The sequence below is a fragment of the Ciconia boyciana genome, chromosome 8, assembly GCF_034638445.1.
Source record: "Ciconia boyciana chromosome 8, ASM3463844v1, whole genome shotgun sequence".
In the NCBI taxonomy this organism is placed as follows: domain Eukaryota; kingdom Metazoa; phylum Chordata; class Aves; order Ciconiiformes; family Ciconiidae; genus Ciconia; species Ciconia boyciana.
This window is the reverse complement of record NC_132941.1, coordinates 4780645-4804072: the sequence shown is the minus strand read 5'-3', so window position 1 is coordinate 4804072 and position 23428 is coordinate 4780645. Positions and strand designations below refer to the sequence as shown.

At 36.9% G+C, this 23428-nt stretch overlaps 1 protein-coding gene and 1 long non-coding RNA gene across 8 annotated transcripts in view; one reads left to right on the top strand and one right to left on the bottom strand.

Moving 5' to 3' along the window:
- Positions 1-23428, bottom strand: part of LOC140655833 (uncharacterized) — a 47226-nt gene that overhangs the window by 6122 nt on the left and 17676 nt on the right. The window lies entirely within an intron of this gene.
- The window catches only part of SYNM (synemin), a 34721-nt gene that overhangs the window by 8211 nt on the left and 3082 nt on the right, over positions 1-23428 (top strand). Inside the window, exons 3-5 of one of the 5 annotated variants that reach the window (XR_012043879.1) lie at positions 6790-6863; positions 8399-16757; positions 17691-23247. Coding sequence is in view for 2 of the 5 variants with exons in the window: in XM_072870801.1 (XP_072726902.1) it covers positions 6790-6863; positions 8399-12222 (3898 nt within the window). In the remaining 3 variants the exon portion in view is untranslated. Of the gene's footprint in view, positions 1-6789; positions 6864-7314; positions 7352-8398; positions 23250-23428 lie in introns of those variants that run through there. The other 4 variants (XR_012043880.1, XM_072870802.1, XR_012043878.1 and 1 more) reach the window with 4 other exon arrangements.

The following is a 23428-nucleotide window of genomic DNA, read 5'->3' as shown; positions in this document are numbered from 1 at the left end:
AATCATGATGTATCAGTTGCCACATCACATAAAAGCGATTTGGAAGAAAAAAAAGAAAAAGAAAAAAAAAACCAAACCAACCAAAACCCAACCCAAAACCTATGAACTGGAGGAAGATACTACCTCATTGTAAAGATCATGTTTTCTTCTACAACTAGCACAATATTTTCAATCAATTTCATTGAGATATTGATCTTCAAATACAGAGAAGTGCAATTCTTATTGAGCAAAGTAATAATTTGCAAAAATTTAATGTCAGCCTACTTTTGTATTCTTTTTAACGAGTATGCCTCAGTCATTAGCTTGTCTATATTGTGTCCATTATTCACATTCAGCCTGCGTAAACAGACAGTGGTATTACCAGTTATATATATGTTTGTGTCCTAAAGTGTGTAACATTGCTATGAACCAATAAGCACTTAAGTCTGGATAAAGATGGCACCAGCTGAATTATGGGTGAAGTGTGTAGAATAAAGCAGTCCACTGATAAATATGAAATGTAATTGTAGTTGCATAACTGAAAATATGGGAAACTTGGAAGAGTAACTTCTGAGTAGCTTGTTAACAGACCAGTGAGCAAAGGATGTCTGTAGTCCATCAAAGAGCAAAAACGGTCTGTTCAAGACGCCTCAAGTATCGTGTGCTATCAGGTACAGACCAAGGCTGGCTTCTGGATGAGATGAAATCACAAACAGTAGGTGGGACAAGTAATTTGCAGTCAGTTGGTGAGCAAGAGTACCTGGATGTTTGTTGGTGGAGTGCGATCCCCATGATCCTTGGAAAGCCAGTAGTGTCTGGAGCATTACTAGTAGAAGAGAAACTGTGGAAATGGTAGCCAGTTGTGATCCTCAGCTGTGTGTGTTAATTCTGTTAACTTTGCTAAAACACATGATTCTTCTAAATTTAATCCTAGCTCTGGTGTTGACTTTTACTGTTGTCACTTAATCTTTCTCCCTCGGTTTATTCATCTGCAAAATGTGATTAGCACTTTCACAATAACAGAATTATCAGAATTGTTTTGATGATTAGTATTCATCCAGAAGTAGGAATGATAATGCCCAGATATTTAGTTGTTTGGACACGCTCTTAGTTAACAAGTGAACCATCAGTGCTTCTGCCTTGCAAAACCTTGTAAGCCCATTAAATTCTGGAACTCCTCCAGAGGTCATATTGCTGATAATCGGAGCGTTACTGGTTTGTCTAAGGATTCCCTGCCATTGTTAATGAAAGGAGGACAGTTCAGCATCACCTGCAGCATGTGTTTGTTGTCCAGTTAAGAAGCCTCCATAACCTGTAGGGTTTCTTCATCTGATTGTAGTGAATGCACCTTGTATCACTGACTGCCTTGGCAAGGCAGACTTCAGTGAACAAATGAGCATCTACCTACTGAAAAAGATCTACAGATGAAAACAGAGAAATAGGCCTCGCTATGGATCAGAAAACGGGCTATCTAATGCTGCTGAAAAGTGATTGTTTTGATTTGTGTTTTTACATTTATGCAGTTTTACTTATTCCTCTCTTCTTATTATTCTCCCTTCACTTAAGAAAATGATGCCTTCTCTACTGTATGCCTTTATCAACACTGCTGTGGGAGGGAATCAGTATGGATCCAGTTAGTAAGCTGTTCAGTAAGAGAATTCTGGACTGCTCATCTATGTGCTTTTTCAAATCCTGCTCCTCTCCCAGGTCTTTTTTTATCTGTGATAACCAGGGCATGTGAAGCCAGCTTCAGTTTGTTTTCACAAAGGATGCTGGCATATACCCTTCCTTATGCATATTGGAAAGGAAAGGCACCTATTCACACTTAGTTCAACATCCTGAACTTTCCACTGAGAGGTTTCCATGAGGGCCTTGCCACCTCCTCTCCTCCTGGCATTATAGGTTAAGGGTGTGCTGTCTGGTCTACTTCTTGGAGCTTTCTCTGTACGTCCCACCCTGTATATTCTCTTTGTTTTACCACTCCGACAGGTCCTGTTTTAAAGCTGGTTCTTTCCGTTAGTCAACATTGCTCCGGGACTGGCAAGAAGGATCACTTGCAAGGAACACCCTTCCCCAAGGACCAAGTGTACTTCCTCTCTGATTCTGCTCACCCTTCCTGCTCTGGGAGCTGAAGCTCACTCACGAAGTGAAATGCATGTCTTATGTGGCTTTATGAAGTTATACCTCATGGGAATCTTCATTCCCAATCCTTTTTCACCAGTGTTGAAGTAAAAATTTATCAAGTGTTTTGCAGTTTTGTTCTGTGTTCTTGGAACCCTGCAAAACCGGAACTACGTAGACTATGCTTAAGTTTTATTTGCAGAGAGAAGGGGAGAGTTATTCACTGTAAGACTCTTAATTTTAAAAGGAGATAGTAATTCTGATCCTAGGCAGATTTTCTATCAGATTTCTATCTTTCTCCTCAGCTATCAGAAGCTTCTTCTCTTCAAATAGCAGAGGCTGCCCAGAACCTCTGCCATAGGTTATGTAGTTTTTCTGCCCTCTCTAAAATATGTTGTTATTGAAGGGTAAAAGATTTTACTTTGAAATGCTAGTGTCATGCAAATGTTCTAGGTTACCACCCTGCATTTTGAAGCAGTGGAGGCTACAAAGCGCTTTTTTTCTTTTCCCCCTTCCCCCTTTCCTTTTTTTCTTTTCCCCCTTCCCCCTTTCCTTTTTTTCTTTTCCCCCTTCCCCCTTTCCTTTTTTTCTTTTTTTTGTCATGGTCATTGTCAGGATCTCTTAATACACTTGTCAGGCATACTTTTGAATCCTCCTTTGGTTGGTTTCCTCCATCAACACTTCTTCTGACCCTTTCCACACCTTCCTCTCAAGAAATCATCACCAGCATTAAGGCCTCCTCAGCTACTCACCACAGCTTTTTCAATCAGTTTCATTATTTCCTGTTTACAGCTTGTACCATCCAGTATATCCTATTCCTGTATCCTATTCCTTGTTTTATTTTGAGAACATTCTGACTGTTCTGTATCCAGGGAATTTAATGTGCAGTCAGTTACCTGCTGTTCTTCACACAGTCCTTCTCCTCCCATCCTGTGATGGAAAAAAGATGTGGAGTGGCCTTTACCCCTGAAAATGCTTCCTCCATTCCACTTCCTGGAGAGGTTTTTTTTAAAAACTCCTTCCCAAGTACCCAGGATAGGGAGGATGAATTTTTATGGCCTGCTGGCTAACTGCCCCTATCTGAGATTTTGGGTTTCTGGAGTTGAAACAAAGTCATTGCTGTTGTGAATCACCATGATAACATTTTCACTGCATCCTTTTGGTTTTGGTAACTTCTCTTTCCCCACCCCAACCAATTTATCTCATCCACCTGCTTTCATGGACTAGTTATTTCTGTTGTCATCCAGCACACTGCACGGCTTCAGGCTGACTAGCATGTCACTGCTAACTTTAGATAAGTGACATTAATAATGAGATGAGTTAAAGGTGCAGTTGGAGTATTTTCTGGCAACACTTAAACTAAGTATTAACGCAATGTGTGTATATGTCATTTGGGATCTGACTTCCAGGAAGTAGCTGACATGGTTATTTTTTAGAAGAGTGCTGCTTGGAGGAATGTTTTTTGTTATTACTGTGAATACTTAAAGAGTTCATACAGCTGAGATTAACACCCTATTCTTCAGGCAGTTTAAGTTTAAAAGCAGTCCTCATCACGAAGAAGTTATAGTTTAAATGACTAGTATTAGGAAAGGCTGCAGAGGAACAGAGAAGCAAAATGACTTGCATAAACTGAAGCTATGGTCAAGCTGAGGAACATAACCTGAGTTTGCTGACTTCCAAGCCAGTGCTCAGTACATTACACTACAGTTTCTCATGCTAGTTTATTAAGCCAAAGTCAGTTTGACATTTTCTTGTTTATCTGATAAGCTTGAGGACATACATATTATGAACTGTGTACAGTAAAACACTGATTCACTGTCCAGTTTTATAGAGGTTTCATGAAGCTTTGCCTTTCATTTTCAAATACAACATATTTTCAGTAGTAGTATTTCAGATCCAGCTTTTCTGTGTGCTGTTGCCCTTTGCCATATACAGTTACCTCTTGGAACTTATTTTTAGTGACTTCATACGTTGCTGCAGCAACTGAACAACTGTTGTTTTAACAGCAGCCAGAAATCCTTAGTCAAACTACCCACATTCCTAGTTTCCTTCGTCATGCTTAACGCTTTCTTTGCCAGCTCCCTGATATATTTCTGCAACGTCACCACCAGCTTCTCTAGCGTGTGTCTATCAGAGCAATTTGTTTGGCACTCACTAGCTTCATCAGATCAGATGTTTGGTCTTGGGAACGTTCTCTATATGTGTTGAAGTCATCTAATTCCTATGAAGCCTCTCTTAGCGTGGAGGAAGATAAATTGCTTTTACTTTGTTTTTTTGACTAACAATATAGAAGTAAAGGTGTCCATCTGATCCTGTTTTAAGGGGGGAAAGTGATCTGTGAATGTGTTGGGTAATTCTAGCCTGGCTTTTCTTCTGAATCTAGGCAAATCCATGATGGCAAAGAAAACCTTACTAATGATATTTTTCTGATGTAGAATTGTCTTACTGAATCTAGAGGCAGTCAGAAACCAAAAGAAGCATAAAATGTCCAAAGGGGTCAGTCATGTGAAGTGTGAAATCTACAGGTGACATTTAAAATGCCTGCTTTGTTAATTTTGACAGAAATGACGAGCAAATGTGTTAATACCACAATCCGAAATTGCTTTCAACTCTGCCCCTAGGGAGTCAGAAGCCTTGGCTATCATAATTCTCCAGCCTTACTCTTGACAACTTTCATGTTGCAGTTGTATGTTATCAGTGCAAAACATCTGGCACTTCCGAAACTGGAAATGATGAAATGGGTATCTCACTAGTAGAAGTGAATATAAAAACACCAATGTTACTGTACTGTTTATAGCATTCCATTGCATATTGAAAGAACCTGCCATAGAATTTCTAGGCTGTTGCACCAGAATGCTGCAGTTGAGTGCTTTTTTGGGGGATAACATAGCTTGTGGCCCTGCAAAAGTAGAAAAGGGACAAACTGCTTTTTTTTCTTTTTTTGAAAAACAGCTGGACATATTTTATGTCAGACAGTACAAGCATATAGACAGCAGGAGGGAAGAAAAGCACACAAAGATTTCCAGAGAATTTATCAGGAATTCTGAGACTCAGTCTTACTGGATAACCATCTCTAAAACTTCTAGGACTGAATAAGATCACCCTAATATCTACTTTTTGTATTTGCTGTATGGAAGAAGCCGACAATTTTGTTTCATTTTTTTAGAGCAGTTGAGTAATTCTAGAGAATGCACTTAGTCGTCATCCATCCCCCCCCCTTCCCAAGGACAAAAGTATGCTGTGTGCCTATTTGAATATTCTTAATGCAGAGCAATTACTCCTGAAAATGTTTGCCCCTCAGCTGTGCTAATCTCTGTGGGAAATGTACCTCTGGAATATTTTCCACCACTGTGGAAAGGAGAAAATGTAGGGTAGTAACCTCATGCAGGAACAGAACAAGCCTGTGGCTGCTGTCAGATGGGTCTTGAGGGAATGCGGTCCTTGTATGTGCATGCTCTATAGGGAACAAAGTTTGGCATAAAGGAAGGATAGCCAGTGTTCTCAAGCAATCAGCTAGGTATAATGTCTCAAAGAACAGCTAATGTGTGTCACCAGCATAGAACAGGCAACTCGGAGAGTCTCCATTCTGTGTGTCAGCACACCAAGAATAGGTATTAGACAAAATTATGAAGCAGATTATCAACAGTTGTTGCCAGCTTCTGCTATTTGCTTGTAGTGATATAATTTCCATAAGGTAAAGGTAAGCAAATTGGTGTCCTATCCATTACTGATCACTTGCTGCTGAGCTAACACCATGTCGCGGTTGGTCAACAAGAAGAAGCCTTGACCACAATAGTCCTGTGGAAATGCTGGCTTCCTGGAACTACGGAAGTTATTAGAGAGTCACTGCAAAAAAGAATGACTGGAAGGCTAAGGAACAGAGGGGACAAACAGAGATGTCATTAAAAGAAACCAAGCGGTTTCTGTCACAAAGAATTTTTCTAGTTCTTTGTTGTAAAATATGTTGTGTTGATTTCCGATTGAATAGGAACTAAGAATAGTTACTTTAATACTCTAAGTTGTTTCCTCCAGTGCTGGCCAGTGTTTGACAGCAGAAGTAATACTTTCCTTCAGTTTTCATTTGAAAAGGATAGAACTTAAAAATCCTGGCTGTAACAGTTCCCTCATATTATCACACTGCAACAACACCTTTAGTCCTCTATTACCAGCAGGAAAGCTGCTGACTATTTGCTTGCAAGTATTTTTTTCATTTTTGCCTTTTCTTTATAAAACATCTCCATATGTTTCTCTGAGAAAGCTTTACTGAATATCTGTTTTGTGTGGCTTTGTTTTCTCTTAACTCTGTTGTAAGATCATAATTCTGGAAAAATTTGCTAGCTTTTATGATTCCATAGTGGAAATCAGTGGATCTTGTCCATGCCAGGAAGCAGTGTATTGGCTAATGTGGAAGATTTGATCTAAAACTGTACTGTGTCTGCTGCTGTTACCTACTGTAAGTATATTGTGTTGTTCTCACAAACTGGACTCTGCAAACTAAGAATCTGGAAGATTTCTTAGTTTAGCTAAGGATATCTCATTCCCAGTAATAAAAATGTGGGGTGTGAAAAACACTCAGGATCTGACCCAACTGCAGGATAATTGTTTCACTTTCTAAGACTTATAAATGTTAAATATTATGATTATTCTTCCCAATATTTTAATGGAATGCCCTTTTTATGTGTTTTGCAGAGCTTTGTTAGAAGGGGAGAGCAACCAGTGGATTATTACGTGGAGAGATCAGCATGCAGGGAAATTGCCTCAAGGTAAAAAATTAATATTAAAAAATTAATGTTGAATGATATTAAATATAACTGGAAATTACTGTGTTATAGTATTCCTGAAGAATACTTTTTACGAGTGTGTTGCAAAGTGAATATTGAATTGGTTTTGAGTGTTAATATTTTAAATCAGCATAGTGCTGTTTTATAATGAGGTAATTTATAAAATCATGACTCAAGTGGAGAAGGTAAGTAGGGAGTGATGTTTCATAGCTCTAACAGTGCAAGAACTTTTGGATGCCCATAGGTCTTAAGAGAGTTTTGATGTATAAAGCAAGAGGTATTTAACAAAACATGTAGTTAAAACCATGGAATTCAGCATCATGAGGTATTGTGAGTGTTAAAAAGTTTACGTGGGTTTAAAGAGAAATTTTAGCAGAGTAATGAAAGAAAAATCAAAGACTTACTAAACATAAAGATACCATTTCTATCTTAGGAGCTGCAAATCTCTGGAGGCTGTGAGAGTATACCAGGGAAGTATTACTGTTTACTTGCCCTGTTCTTATACTCTTCCCTATGTATCTACTGTTGGTCACTGTAAACAGCATACTAGATAAGATGGACCTTCGATCTGACTGCTATGGCCATTGTTATTAATAACAGAATTAGTCTTGATAATACTCCTGAGTTTAACAATGTGTGGTCTTAAAATCATCAGACTATCATAGACAGTAGTCCCAGAAGAGATTTGAAGGCCGTGTCTGTAGCAGTAAATTAAACAGACTAGGGCCTAGGCTGAAACACTCACATAGAATTGCCTGTGCTGTTAAATTGTTAGCACTGTCCCTGGCACAGTTTTGATCTGGACTAGCCAGTACTTTTGCAGACAGTGCTCAGGCATATTCAGTGGTTACCACAGACCAGGAAACACTACCAAAAGTCAGAGGAAATGTGGCTAGCTGTTTAGGAGTGGGAGATTTGAGTTGTGCAGTGCTGATCAGTCTTAGAACCAGACAATGATTCCTGGTACATTTTATTAAATTGTGTAGATAGAGCCTAAAAGGTTCTTTATTTCTCTCCCTTGTTGTACCTTGTTGTATCTTGTGGCTATGAAGGGTTGTATTTGTGTTTTCAATTTCCAGCATGTGGTGGCAGGTATGCCATTAATTGTCAATAGGAACTGCGAAACTTCAGGCCACTTTGACTAATGAAGCAAAAAACCAAGCCTAGGATATTAGCATACATTATTTAATAAGACGTTGTAAATGAACATTAATATAAATATGAAAGGTGTAATTCTTAAGTAAATGCCATAATACCCAGTAGCTCACAACAGGTAAAATTAGCAAGAACTTGCAACTTAGTAAAAAGCTTTGCTTTCAGTTTTAATATAATTTATGCATAGAATTAATTATCATGCAAACCCTACAGGAATGCCTTTACAAAGCTCCACTGAAAATGAAGCCATTATTTCTTTCAAAAATTTAGTATAAAATTTCTTAGTTCATGCCCTCTATTTTATGTTATTTTAGATACAAGCCAGTATTTTAATGTTTTGTTACCTACGCTCTTTTTTGCAGATATTATAAACACTTCATATAACTACACTGATATTTACTCTACTTATCAAGAAAGAAATAGAAATAAAGCTTCACCAGCTATCAGGATCACTGATACAAGACATAGAATGCCAGTGACAAATACTAGCAGTTCTGCACGTTATTCAGCTCAATCAACACTGGCTGGATCACAGACAACAGCTAGTGGAAGAGCTTTTGGAAGAGATGTACTTGGTTCAATATATCGCCCTTCAACAACTGTTACAAAGGATGAAAGGATTGTAACAGACCACAAAGAATTAAGAACATTTACTCCAGCCTACAGTAGCTGGAAAAGCAGTGAAATGCAGCAAAAGACAATTCCAGAAAGAAAGAAAACAGAAGTTACAACTTCATCCACAGTATCTTTTTCAAAAGAATCAGCACATGCTGAAAGATCAGACAAGGACCACAAGCCTGACACAAAGCCAGGGGTTTCTGAAAACATAAGAACAAAACCAAGCTTCACTAGATTTCCAACTTATGAGCTGAATACCAATTTTAAACCATCTAAATATGAAGAAACCGTAACTGAAACTTGGACCACACTAAAAGAAAAAAGAGGAGGCAGCAAACCAACTGAAGAGAAAATATCTCTGCTGAAAGAAAAAGATAAGCTAGAGAAACAAACAAAGGAGGAGAAAAAGAAAACAGATGAGAAACCTTTTACAGAAGAAAGAAGCGTTGATTTTGGAAGGAAGACTGAGCAGAAAAAGTATATCTGTGAGGAAGTCATTAACCAGAAGTTAACAGGGAGTGATATTTCTAATGCAAGAACCTTGAAAAGTGAATCAACCAAAAAAGATACAAATGTGCCCTTGGAATCAAGAAGCAAAGAAGTCATTGAGATACCTATCAGTCTTGAAGTGCCTGCTCCCGACAAAGAATCTGTGAGTAATAAAGAAATAAGGTTACAAGGTTTCAAAACTTCCATAGGAAGAGAAACAGATGACCATGTAACTAAGCCTGCTGAAATTCACAAAGTGAGTCTTTCAGAAGCAGAATCCAGTCTGAAAGATGAAGAGCGAATTAGTGACAGAAGTCATAAAATGGGAACTCTGTCAACTGAAAATATAGCAGAGAATATTGTTGCTGACATTCTTAAAAGTTTTACGCAGTCTTCTAGTTCACAAGTATTAACAGACACAAAAGTGACCTACTTTAATAAGAAAGAACAACCAGATGATGGGAAAATAAAGACTGAGATCACGGTGCAATCTCAAGTTCAAGAAAACATAGATATTTCTGATGAAGCTGATGTAGGAGGTCTATCAAACCAGGATGTTAGAAAAGTGGTTCGAGAGGGTGTTGAGGGAACTCCTTCCAAAGAGGAGATAGAAGATATAGTACATCATGGCCTGAAAGGAAACGAGGACAGAAAGAACATGTCTGTTAATGTTGAGATTGTAGAGGAGCCACTAGATTATGCCACTGATGAAAGGACTGATTTTTCAACACCTTTTGAAGTAGAGGAAGTGGAAGATACATTCCCTGAGAGAGAGAGGCGTTACGGTGATGAGGAGGAACAAAACATAACATTCACGTATGAAGATGTTAAAAAGAAGAAACAACGCCATGAGAGTTTCACTCATGTGGAAGAAGTAACTGAGGAAGATGACTCACCTATTGAACAAAAATATTTTGTATCTGTTCCTGATGATCATCCTATTATTAATGAAAAAGATGATGACTCAGTATATGGGCAAATTCATATAGAAGAAGAATCAACTATTAAATATTCTTGGCAAGATGAATTTTTGCAAGGCACGCAAAGTAAGAGAGATGAAGGTGTAAGCTCTCCAGAAGAAACATATCGAGTGGTAGGGGAGGAAGCAAGTGCCCATATTTTAAAAGAGCATCCCGAAGCTGAAACATCCCATGTTGAATCCATTGTTATTGAAAAAGAAATTAAAATTCCCCATGAATTTCAGACTTCAATAAAAGGGCTTTTATCAAAGGAAACTAAGGACCCTAAACATCAATTGAAGGAAGCTTTGGAGCAGTTGGAGGGCAGTCTCCCAGAAAGTGTGAAAGAGGAGCTGTCTGCATTAACAAAAGAAAATCAAGCTGACTCTAGTAGCTTAGAATTTGATATCAAAAAAGTTGATCAAACAGAGGAGGGTGGCTTGGTGACAATTGTTGCTGAAGTCAATCTGTCACAGACCCTCAATACTGATGAATTTGATGTAGCTCAGCTTGGTGAAATAATTGTAAGTGAGAAGGAGAAGGCAACATTGCACTCCCTGAAAAAAGAGAGCTCAGAGAGAGTTGTTGATGGTAGAAGCAATATAGAAGTAGATGTTTCTTCCCGCAGTGATAAATACACTCCTTTGGCTGATCAAGAAATCTACAGCTCATCCACAATGAGGAGGAGTGGTGGCACAGGATATCATACCACTGAAAAAGTTATTCATGATGGTTCCGTTTTGGAAACTGCACATTTTGGAGAAGTCTCTCACTCGCCACAATCAACTGATGAGACTACATCCATAAGGCATATTAAGGTTGGTCCAGCAGAAGTTCAGAGATTTGAGCAGATCGTATATGAAGGGCCTGGTTCTGAAACGCTGGAGCTCAGTGCTACAGAAGATCTTGTTCAGAGAGAAGGATCGTCAGAGTTTAGCCGATCTGTGAAGCATTTTAAACTGGGTCCTAAAGAAATCCAAACCACAGAAGAAGTAATTTATACAGGCCCTATTACTACAACTGTAGAAGAGATTGAGTCCGGAAATCTTTCCCAGAAGTTTTCAACAGACTTCAACAGGTCCACAAGACATTTCACAGTAGGATCAAGGCAAGTAACTGAAGAAGTCTCTTTTGGAGGGCCTGTTTCAGACTCTATAGAACTCAATAGCTCAGGTAACCTTTCTCAGACAGAAGGGTCTGTGGACGTCAGCAGATCAATAAGGCACTTTAGATTAGGTCCAAAAGAGATTCATACTGAGCAAGTTATCTTTGAAGGACCAATCTCTGGTAAAGTGGAGGTCAATGACACTAGAGACTTCTCACAGACAGAAAGTTCAGTCAGACACATTCAGTTGGGTCCCCAAGAGTTTATGACAGCTGAAAAAGTAATCTACCAGGGGCCCGTCTCTGAGCACACAGAAATCAGTGAACTGGAAGACCAGACTCTTTCAGAAGGCTCAATAAAGCGTGTTAGACTAGGTCAAGTGGGAGTTAAAACCACTGAACAAATCATATATCAGGGCTCCCTTTCTGAAACTCCAGAGCTCATTAACAAAGAAGGACATTTTTCAGAGAATGAAGGAAGCTCAAATATCAATAGATCTTTCAGGCACGTTAAAATAAGTCCTGTAGAAACTCATACTGAGCAAATAATCTTTACAAGACCTATTTCTGAAACACGGGAAGATCTTTCACAAACAGAAGAATTGTCTGAGAGCGGTAGCTCTGTAAAGCATATTAAAGTAGGATCCAAGGAAGCATCTTTTACTTTTCAAATGGATGTTTCCAATATGGGTGGAATATCTACAGTAAAAAGTGGAGAACAGCAAGTAACAATGCTCCTATCCAACAAGCAAGACCCTTCTGTTAGTCAGTCACAGATTGTAGTTGAAAGTGACCAGACTGTAGAAAACGAAAATAAAAGAAGAGGCTATGTTCTCTCCAGTTTTTCTCAAGATCATGGTGAAAAGGTAGTGGAAAAGTCACTTTTTGATAAAACTGTACAGTTGCAAAGAATGGTAGACCAAAGGTCAGTTATTTCTGATGAAAAGAAAGTTGCTCTTCTCTATCTGGACCATGAGGAGGAAGATGATGATGATAATGATGGACAGTGGTTCTGAAAGGACTCTTTAATGAAATCTACTTAGTAATTTGTTTATACATATTTTTGATTATCCTTTTTTTTTTTAGGAAAAAAAAGGAAAAGAAAGGATAGGGAAACACTCAAACTATTTAGATTATTAACAGTGGACTGAGAAATATTGAATCTAAGCCTCTACCTATTCAGCACACTTTTTACTTTATTGGAAACTTTATTTTGGGGAGAAATCATGCTATTAATATGTTTTTCCTCAGAGACCTGTGTCAATAACTTCAGATTTTTCCACCCATAGAGACAGGAATTTGCTACTGGGGAATTCAAAGGATTATATTTTTTGTTTGTTTTATAGCAGGTCAATTAATAAGTGTGTGCTTGAATAGGACTTTTCCATTATTATTTTTTTAAATACTGTATTGTACTTGGTTACTAAAATATTCAGCAATTCTACTTAAACCTCAAGCTACTAACCACAAATATAACAGGATATAAGACTAATGAGAGTGGTAGCTGATTTTTAGTTCCATTTCTGTGTACTTATATGCAATACCTAATGAAGACATTTTAAGATACAGTTATTACAGCTATAAAAAATAAATACAATTCTGTAGGATCAAACTAAGCATAGCAAGAATTGACAAAAATGGTATTATTTGTATAGCTAGAATGCAGTGCAAAAAAGAAAGAAGTTACACTGAAGCAAGAATTTCTCACAGTACTCCTAATGAGAAATAGTGATTTTTATGGTTAGACAGTAATACATTTAATATCTTTAAAAAGAAAACAAATTTTAAAAATAGGCTGAATAGTATTTCCACTGAAGTAAGGAGAACTCTTTGTCTTCAGTGGCTATGTACATTAATAACATCAACTTATTTTGCAATATATGGGTTACCTTGATATTAGGTATTGCTAAAGGTAAGTGTGAAGTGTCAAACATTATTACATAATGCCTAATTTCTTAAAACAGTGAAATTAGCTAATTATGTGTGCTGTTCTGAAGAAAACTTGTAAAAATGGCATTGATGACACTTATGATCATTGTGGGTCAAGTAATTTCCAGATAATCCTTTCTTTGTTTACAAATGAGAAGATACCCTTTTCAATTACTAGCCCTGCAAACCCAACCTGAGATTGGAATTTTCCTTTTTTCTTTCTTTTTTTCGGGTTGTAACATTTGCCTCAGGCCAAAGTTTGTTTCTACTCGAATCATTTGAAAATAAGCTAACTTCACTTGGATTGCACATTGGTTAAATGAAGGACATAACTTAACTTTACAATTGTAATTCAGTGACTTCAAAGTCCAGATGAGAAGCCAGCACCACTAACTGTACTAAACTGTGCAGTGGTAGCAGAAGCAAAAATAGCAGCCAAAATATTTTTGTCACTGGGGTAAGAAGATACCATACTGGACACATATGAGAAATAAGATACACAAATGAGAAGCTGCTATTTTTACCTGCACACACACACACATGCACACACATTCACTCTCTCACACCTTCTCTGCAGAGTAGAAACACACCTGTATCCGGATGGCTATGTTGTGCCAGTCCGGTGGTTGCTGACTCAGAATTTTTTTCCCATGGTTATGTAAGCATAGTTTTGTGTGTGCTAATCCATATTAGGATCCAGTTAAACTATCTTAGTCTGGCATGGCTAGTCACTTTTCAGATTCCTTAATATTAACAGAAGCTAGATTTTCCAAAACTGACTGCTACTTTATAATATGAATGTAAATGCAAAGCTAAAGAGAAGCTCCATGCTGACTGACATATCATGCTGTTTCAGATATGAGACAGTTTAATTGTTGTGTGCCTTAGTAACTAAGTTTGAAACTGTACAAAGCTATTAATGTTCCAAAGATTAACTCATGAGGTTTGTCTGCACTGCAAAATTTTCTGTACGTTTTCCTCATTTTGTGTAAGTGTGAGTCAGGATTGGATATTTTTCGATCATGTACTATGAAATCATCTGTTGAAATTGGAAGTGTAACCAACAGCTGGAAAATGAATAGGAAACTGAGTTGTGTAGAAGCACTAAAGGCATGTATGCTAAGCTTATTTATACTGTTCACTGTGTAATGGATAATATTTTTTTCAAAATTATTCATATGTGCTCAAAAAAATCTTGTGCTTCCATTTATAAATAGGATGTTATTAATTGTAATACTTCTAATATCATCCTATGCTTTTGTTTCCTTAGCTGGCCCTATGATTTTAAAGATGGTAACATCTCTGTGTTTATTTTAATAATCATGTATAAGCCAGAATTTTCCAGCTAGATGCCTAACTGCAAGCAATCAGATTCTGTACTTCAAGTATTAAATAACTGCTTAAAGGAAGAAGTCAGGTCTGTAATAAGCAACAGTTAAAAAAAAAAAAAAATCAGTGTTGGTTTTCTCGAAGTTTTATTCTAAGCTGAAACAAACATTCTCTGTAAAACAGATATAAGAATATCTGCAGAAAATGTATTTTGTAACCAACAAAAAGCTACTTACAAGGTCAAACCCATTTATTGATACTTTGTGAAATCTCTGACATGCTCCTTAGGATTACAATGTCAGATGAAGGAATAAACCAGTAAGAAGCAAGTGAACCATAAAATGCAGATAGCCTTAGCACTGAAGGAGGAAAAAAAAAAAAGTATTGTTTCCACTGCGGCAACAAGAGCTCTAAAAATTCCTTCACACATCACTATCAGATGTAGTAGGTTATACCAACATGTATTTCTATTTTGATTGTCTGGAAGGAAAAATTTGTTCTGTACTTTCTTTAGTTCTATTTAAGATCAGGATTTTAATCAGCTGTTGGAAAGTTAGTTTATTGTAGGGAACTGGAAAAGTGCATTAGCATAACATTTAAAGATATGCACAGTTCCTTTGTATGAATACTTTCAGGCTGTGAAAACAAAGATATCTCATGCAAAAAGGGTTTAAGTTTTTAAAAATGCTTGTGTAAGCAGCTCATTTTCCATTTAGTTCTCATTAACCTGAGACATTTTGACATAATGATAAGTTTTGGATAATACTATCTTCAGGCAACAAAATGTAGTTAGGTGGACAATTGCATCCTGCAGGCCTAACGGTTGCATTTGCAGAATCAGGGCCATGGGTACATGCATTACTAGTAAGAGCAAATGTAACCTACTGTCTGATGTACTAACTCACCCTATATGATCACTTTCTGCATAAGTAGTATAACCTGTGGCTGAAAGGATTGGTGATAAAACCTCAGGCAGCATGCACTTCTGAAGCTTACTCATATAAGTTTTGCTTTTCATTAAATACAAATAAGAACTTTACTGCTGAGTTTGGATTAAACAAAATGCTTTTAAAATATAATTAGTAATTTGGGGGGTAAAAACTATGTATTTATATGCTGATATAGATCAGAAGTGGGGCACTGTTTTTTCAAATGTGTAAACCACTGGTCTAGAAAGCAAAGATAGCATAGAATTTAAAGAAAGATGTGTGAGAGACCTAGAACTCTGTATTGACTGATGTTTGTGAATAGCAGGTGTTTAAAAAGACCGTAAGAATGTTGAAACTGGGTTTGTTGATGTCAGCTGTGTGAAACTTGCAGGCAGCTTGTGTTTTGGTCATTTGCAATGAAACTTCATTTTTGTGGTGGTATAAGCTTTGTGATTTTACACTTTTTCACTCTTGAGTATTAAACAATCAAAATCAATGCAGATGTTTCTCCTTCTTCCTGTCTGATGTTTTTAAGGCTGCATTGTCAAAGAAAAAGAACTTCACATCTATAAATATCTTGCTTTAAGGCCCCTCAGACTGATGAGTTAATTTCGGTTCAAAGAATGAACATAACTTTGATCCCAGCAAAGGCATACCTCTTTCACGTTGGTAATAGAAATGATGGCAAAACATAGCATATTCTTTACTGCAACTACACACAACATGGGTGGACAAGCAGTGGTTCTTGAGTTCAACAGCAGGTAGTGGGAGAGGCAGAGTATAAAACAACACAGAAGGTGGAACTCCTGGAGTTGCCAGCATCATAGTCTTCCTTGGATCCTGGGATTTGACCAAGGTAAGTCTTAACTTTTACCCTTTTCTAGCAAAGAAAACCTTTTTATGCACATTTAGACCTTTAACAGAAAAGGATATATACTTTTTTTTAAACGGTACCTCTCTCTGTGCTGTGAAGCTTATTCTTCTCTTTAACCACATACTTTATTAGTAATGAAGAAAATATGCCTTTAACCCAATTTTCTCTTGATTAAAGAAATGGGTCATAATGAGGTTTTTGTGTGAAAGAGAAACTTTCTAAAGAGAACATCCATTTTTAATACACTGAGAAAAAACACATAGTTCTCCATTTCTTGCAAAACAGGGAAAAACAGTATCTGAAGCTACTGACTGAATCACAACATATTCTGAAGATGGTTAAATGATCAGCAAAATAGTTTCCACTGAAGCTGGCCTCTGTCAGAAAAACATGTTTTCAGTCTTCATCTACTAAGTTAAGCAGTTTTGCTGTTTAAACTGTCAGTGGTGAAGATCTGATTTCTCTGAAACTTGAAGCGTGTCTCTGAATAGTAAGGAATGGGACTCACAGTGGGTTGGTGTTTAATACACTGTTTAAGATTTCTTTTCAGTTTCCTGGTTTTGACATGCTTGTCAGTTGTGGTAACATTTTAAAGATGCAATTAAAATATGGAGGTCTCCCAATGTTAAATTCTAGAACGGAGTGCTTAAAGTTCAATGGGAAAAAAGGGTATTTATTCATACTCCAAATTTAAATAGTTTCAAAGGTAAAACTGTTTTTTTCCTGACATATCCCTGCAACCAAATGTGAGCAAAATAACAAGCAACGTGCCTAATAAACAAGGAAAAGTTTTTCTTTAGCTAGGAAAAACTCTGGTTTTTGAAAGATGTTATCTCCAGCTATTGGGTTATCACAAACCACTAGTATTGGTTTTGGTTTTCATTTCCAAATCACAGTGTGAAGTTGGTGTGGCAGGAATTTACAGCTGGAATCAAACCTACTTTGTTCAACTACAGAGCCTTTTTTCAGTTGAGAAAGATAAGAGATGCTGAACCCTAATACTAGGTAGAATTTGCTTCAGGTTTTATAGACCTGATAGGAAAAGCAATACACTTGAATCAAAATGCCTCTGAGAAGCTAAAATTTCTACTTTCCTTTTACTTTCATGATTCATTCTACAGTAAAAAAATTACCTTGAATAGACTAGAAAATTAAAATCTAGATGTACAGAAGAAGTTAGTAAATTGATTTGTAATCCACAAGCAGATATGGCTGCCTGAATTTCATCTTTGTTTTACTTATTTTGTACTGAATTTCAGTGAGTTTTCTTTTTTTACTAAAGGAAATAAGACAGTGACTAATAGTCTGAAAAGACAAAGAGTGTAAGAAATATGCTCACCTGTATTAATTTTATTCCTGTACTCATCTATGTAACTAAAATATCTTCAAGTGAATTTTTTTTTTTTCATTATTTCATGCAAAGAAGGAACACTGGGTCTTCATGATGGATAGGAGAAATGGAAGAAATTGAATCATCTTTGTTAAGAATGAGAAGCCTGTCATACTGGCCTTGTTTCCTGATGGTAATGTTGTGCTTTGGGACAATAGTCAGAAGGAGACTCATGGTGGGTTGATGTTTCAGTGTGTTGGTCTATCTTATTTGGTCTTTTTTTTGTCAGCTTTTTTGTGGCCCTGAAAAACAGGCAGGAAGATACAGGTTATAGTTTATTATCAGGTCAACATTGTTTGCCATTTTAATTTTGTGTTGCAGAGAGCATATGCCTGCAAGATACCCGGCTATTTCATACAACTCTATAAAAAGGCAAATTCTCTTCATAATTGGAAACTGCTGTTTTTGGTTTGTTGACTTTTCTCATAATTTTGGCTTTACTTTCACTTAATGTCATTGCATCATCCTGTGAAAACAATGAGATGCTGTATGACCACCTCTGTCACTATTTGCTATTATCACTTAAGCAGAGGAGTTAACCAAGAGAATTACTGATTTTCTTCCTATGAGTTAGGAATAAAATTGAAGGTGAACATATTCTCTTCTTATTTTTCATTTGCTGCTTTGATTAATCAAGAGGGGTGATGGTGGCACATAATCAAATCTCTTCAGGCAATGGCTGTTAAATTGGTGACACATCTGACATTTAGTGGAGGAAAAAGTCTGAAGAGTTAGCGATCTGAACTGCTGCCCTGGGAACTTTTCCAACAGTTTGACTCATCTGTCTTTTCCATCAGGCATTTGTGTGACTCTTGTGCCTAAGTATCTCTGAGAAGTGCAAAGGAACATAGATTCTAACCAGATGCAAAAAGATGCTCAGCCAAGAAGAGATCTAATTAAAAACTCACTCTGAATATGTCAGCAGTTTCTTGAATTGCTATCAATCCTTTTTTTATTGTGGGTGCCAAATGAGATTTGTAAGTGAAGGCAGTACAACATATAATTCAATGATATACATTTCTTAGACTCTCACTGGAGTAAACTGATAAAGAGAAAACGCAAATACATCTATTTCCACTAGTATATACAGATGTATTGAAAAATACTGTTACTCTGAGTAATAGAGCTAGCCCTGCGACAGTCAAACTAAATAAGGATACAGTTAATTTCATTAAACCTCTCAGCTTTCATAAAAACATTGCCTCTGAAGCTGTGCATTAAGGCGGGAGTGTGATTAAGTAACTTTGTATTTGCTATCACATTACTGGGAAGTAAAGTGTATTTATTGTCGATGGCTTTGACTATACAGTAGTGAACATTTATATGAATACTGGTTGTTACTTAGCTATCATTGATAGTGCAGACCAGGTTCTGTTCAGCAAGGGGTTTTGCTGAGAGCTTGGCCGAAGGCTTATATATTTTGAAGAGTTAAAGTTTAGAATTCCTATAACTTAAGAACTAGCAACATTATGAAGATGCTTTTCTGATAGGCAAGTTGTACCTTTGCAGAATTTATTTACTCCATGAGATCCCATCTCATTGCATGGTAAATAATTTGATTGGTTGGATAGCTGGTAATCTGTCCTCTCCTTGTGTGAGAGAATAATTATATATAACATACAGCATTAGTGGGTATTTTTTATGTATTATGGGTATAAAATCAATTTTCTGAAGCCTCAATAGAAATCCTTCTAACTTTATATAGATTATTAGACAATTTGTATTACTGGGAGGGGGAAAGAAGTCTTTGACACATTTTTGTATCACTTTCCAAATTAAGCCCTGTGGAACCATTACAATTTTTCAGAGCAGGCAGGTTCTTTGAGCTGAGCATTGATTAAAGCTTACTGCTAAAGCACCATAGTCTCAACTTCCAGTTTGCTTTTTATACTGAAGAGCCAGACCATTTGGCACACTCGAACCTACATCTGGAAAAACTTCTATTGAAATGGTTTCCAAACAGCTATGCTGGAAACTACCCCTGCAGCTGCTGTTATAATGCAGAATGGACAGTTAAAATAGTCCACAAAAACAGCCTATGCTAAGAGACTACTGGCCTCGCTTTTTGAATCCTGAATCAGGCAACTTTTGTGGCTTGGATTCAGCTTTGCAAGTTTTGTCTTTTTGTTAGATGTTGCTACTCGGCATCAGATTAGTTATTACAAAGGAACAGTTTGCACAATTATAATTGAAAAATCTTTCTCTAAAAATTAGTCAAGTTTATTAAATTTCTTCCAATTAGACCAGTAACAGCACATTACTGTGTAGAATAGTAGAATTTTCCTGCAGAAGGAAAAGATCAGCTTCTGAGCAATGTAGTGTGGGGGAAAAAAAATTGTTCTGAATTCTTTTAAAAAAAAAAAAAAATGAAGTGAGCTATAATATCTCTTAGACTGCTATGATGCTTTTGAAATAAGGTAAAAGATTGCATTTCATAAAATCAAACAAGCTACTTTCTTTTTTCCTAGGAAATGTTTGTAACAAGTGACTGTTACTTTGAATACTGAACTTACCAAAGAGGGGAGGACTAGCAGGCTAATTTATTGCTTTCTTTTAAACAACAATAAAAAAAATTATAAATCATTATATTAATTCCTTAAAGGGAAATGTAAGACAGCATAATTTTTCTTTAATAACTAACTGTACATCTTATCTTGCACCATGGTTCAATTAAGAGTAAATAACATAGCAGTGGGTTAAACTGGTGTTATAAAAGCTAAATTGGAGATGTACTGTTTATTTTATGTGACGCCAAATACAGTTTTGCTTACTTGTAGCTGAAAATAGATCAACCTCATTTTAAGCATGGAAATTCACTTTAACTGTACATTAACACTAGGGAAAAGCAAAAAGATAAGTAAAACTTGTTTTGCTAGCATTCCTAAGTGGATATAATTCTGTGTCAGAACATAAGGTAAAACATAGTGTTCTGTAAACATAGTGTTCTGTAATAAATGTATTAATTTTCCCTTTTCTGGAAACTTACAAAGGACATGCTCATTATTAAAATCGCTCCACTGAGTTGCTAATTTGAAGTAAAATTGTTTCATGTAAACCAGTTGCTGGCAGGCCATTCAATGTATTGATGGCTTACTGATCCCTCTCTTACCCTGGCACAAATACCTTTCAGCTTGGGGGAGCTGGGGGTAGAAGAAAAAGCGTATTTCTTAGCAATTATTTGAATATGGTACGATTTGCAAAGAATGGCTGATGGTTGGGCCCTGATCCCACATCATTAAAGTAAATACTAAGCTGGACATTAACTTCATGCAAGAGATGATCAAACCCGTAGCAATGTAACCTGGCGACTCCCTTTTAGGACTTGTTTTCAAGAGGAATAAGATTGAAAAGATTATTTTTTGGAAAGTGAGCAGTGACAACCCCTCTTCTTTTGTCTTGAAGCAGTGCAAATATTTTGTGATATCATAAATAAAACACTTCCTGCTAGCAACAGCAGAGAGGAGGAACCTCCCATTATCAGTGCCTGTGAACCACCAGCCAAATTCCCAGGAGTGTAGGAGGGCTCTGGCAGATGGGCTCTGTCACTTGAGGAGATTATTGCCCTCAGTTATCTGCCAACAATTAGCTAACACTGTATCAAGGACAACAGAAGGGGATATGTACAAGTTCTTCAGCATCTACAGTTCACAGACATGAGTGTCAGCTTAGACTGAAACAGGTAATGGTTAAATTTCTATTTAAACCATATAGCTGGCTATGAGTTTTGGATCCGAGCACGTGAACAGCCTTCTATGCTGCTCCGGCAGGAACCTGGTGTCTCTTAGTCCTATATGCTGATGTTCTAACCGATGCCTGCTTGTTGCCACAATGCCATTATTCACAGCAGGGGAAAGCAGGGAAGTTAGCAGAGTTCATGATAAAGTCCAGTGTCCCTTATGGAGAAGAGTACCTGCTTCCTACCACTGGAAAGTTTTCAGAAGTGCTGACAAATAAGAAATAAGTTAGGTACAGGTTAACATTAGATGGCAGAGCTGAAAAGCGTAACTTTTTCCATGAGTTATGGACTGCAGATGCCAGCGTCAGATTCTCCAGCAGAATCACTCAGCAGCAACTACAAATACGGGATTTATCTTCGCTGCTTGCTTTCGTACTTCCCTAGTTCTGTGGATGATTTGGATGAGCCAAGTTCCTGTTACTGAGATGAAGAACCCTGGTTCATTACAAAGAGTCAGACAGAATAAGCTCTGCCAGGGTATAAATTGCCTATCTAAAAGACATCTTTATAACATTGCCAACTCTTAAGCTAATGGTTGTACCTGCTTAGGTTTCATGTGTGCTGTATTTGTATGCCCTTTTGCCCATTCTGTCACTTCTAGGCGCCCCTCTGTCTTGCTTACTTCTGGGCTAAGATCCCTGTATGTAGCCATTCTAATTCCTGGCCCTTCTTTCAACAGCACAGATGCTTTTTGTGAGAGAAACAGTGACCAAAACATTTAAGAACTTGTGGTCAGAGAAGAGAGGAAAAAAATATCAACTCTTACATGAGCTAATTAACTTCAATTTTTGTTATGAAAGAACATGAAAATAAATCCTACTTATTACAAAACCCAAATCTTCTCTGTATGTGGCCTAATCTTAAAATGCTCTTAGTTAAGACAGGACATGAGTACCTAAACCGTATGTGCAAGATAACATCAGTGTTGCCACCTGAATTTCTTTATTTTAATATAGGGGAGCCATTAAAAAAAGTAACAACCAAAAGTTTACTTTCTGGGATTTAACTAAGATAGGTAATAGTTTCCTGTGTTTCTGCCATCTTGTTTTTGCAAACTGCCTCATCCAAAGCCTTCTGAATAGAGTGGAGAGCTGCCATTGTCTTCCATGAGTTCTAGTTTGGTACTGTAATTATTATCCTTAAATGTAATCCAAATGTATTTGTCAGAGTTTTTGTCTGTAAAGCCTGTTGATTCCCTGTGCTAATATTTGCAAAATACAGAATGTGGAAAAATGCAACTAAGGTCTCTATTAGTAACAATAAAAGAAGCAGATTGTGGCTAACAAAGCAAATGTGTAATTGTGAAAATTTTCCACTGTGGAAGTGCTCTCCCAGCACACTGAAAATCTGCACAATATATTCAAGAGCCTCCTCTTGTTCCTGGCAATAGCACAGTAAGCCTGAAGTAACCCATTGCCTTCTACTTTCATCAGCACAGGAGATTGCTAATAGCACCAATGTATGAGCAAACTAGTATTGAGGCACTGCAAATAAAATTCTTAACAATCATAACCTGATGTCAGTACTAGTTACGCGGTTTAACTAATTTGGTGGGAGGAAGAAGACCAAATTATTACCTATGTTTCTCTTTGTCTTTTCTTTCTTTATTGCTACAGTATTCTATGGAAAGACTATAGCAAAAAAAAATACTATATAGATACTGCTACTGGTGAACTATGCTAACAAGCAAAGACAGGCATGCTGTTGTAACAATCTTTGCGGTTTTTGTTTTGAGGCTGTAAGAAACAGACAGGAACAATCCTCAGTTTTAAAGCATTATTTTCCATATTACTTTCAGCTTCCTTGAAAGAATTCTGAAAGTATCTTCCAGACGCATAAACAAGAGCTAAATGCCGTTTCTTGAATTCTATAAAAATGCATCCATTAGTAATTATCTAAGATATCACAGAATACATCTTTAATGCTAAAAGAGGTTTTTGCCAAATACATTTTTCAACAAAGTTGTAAAAAAAAAATATATCTAATTCCAATAATCTAGTTTCTAATTTTATTTTGAATTGTTTGAATTTTAATT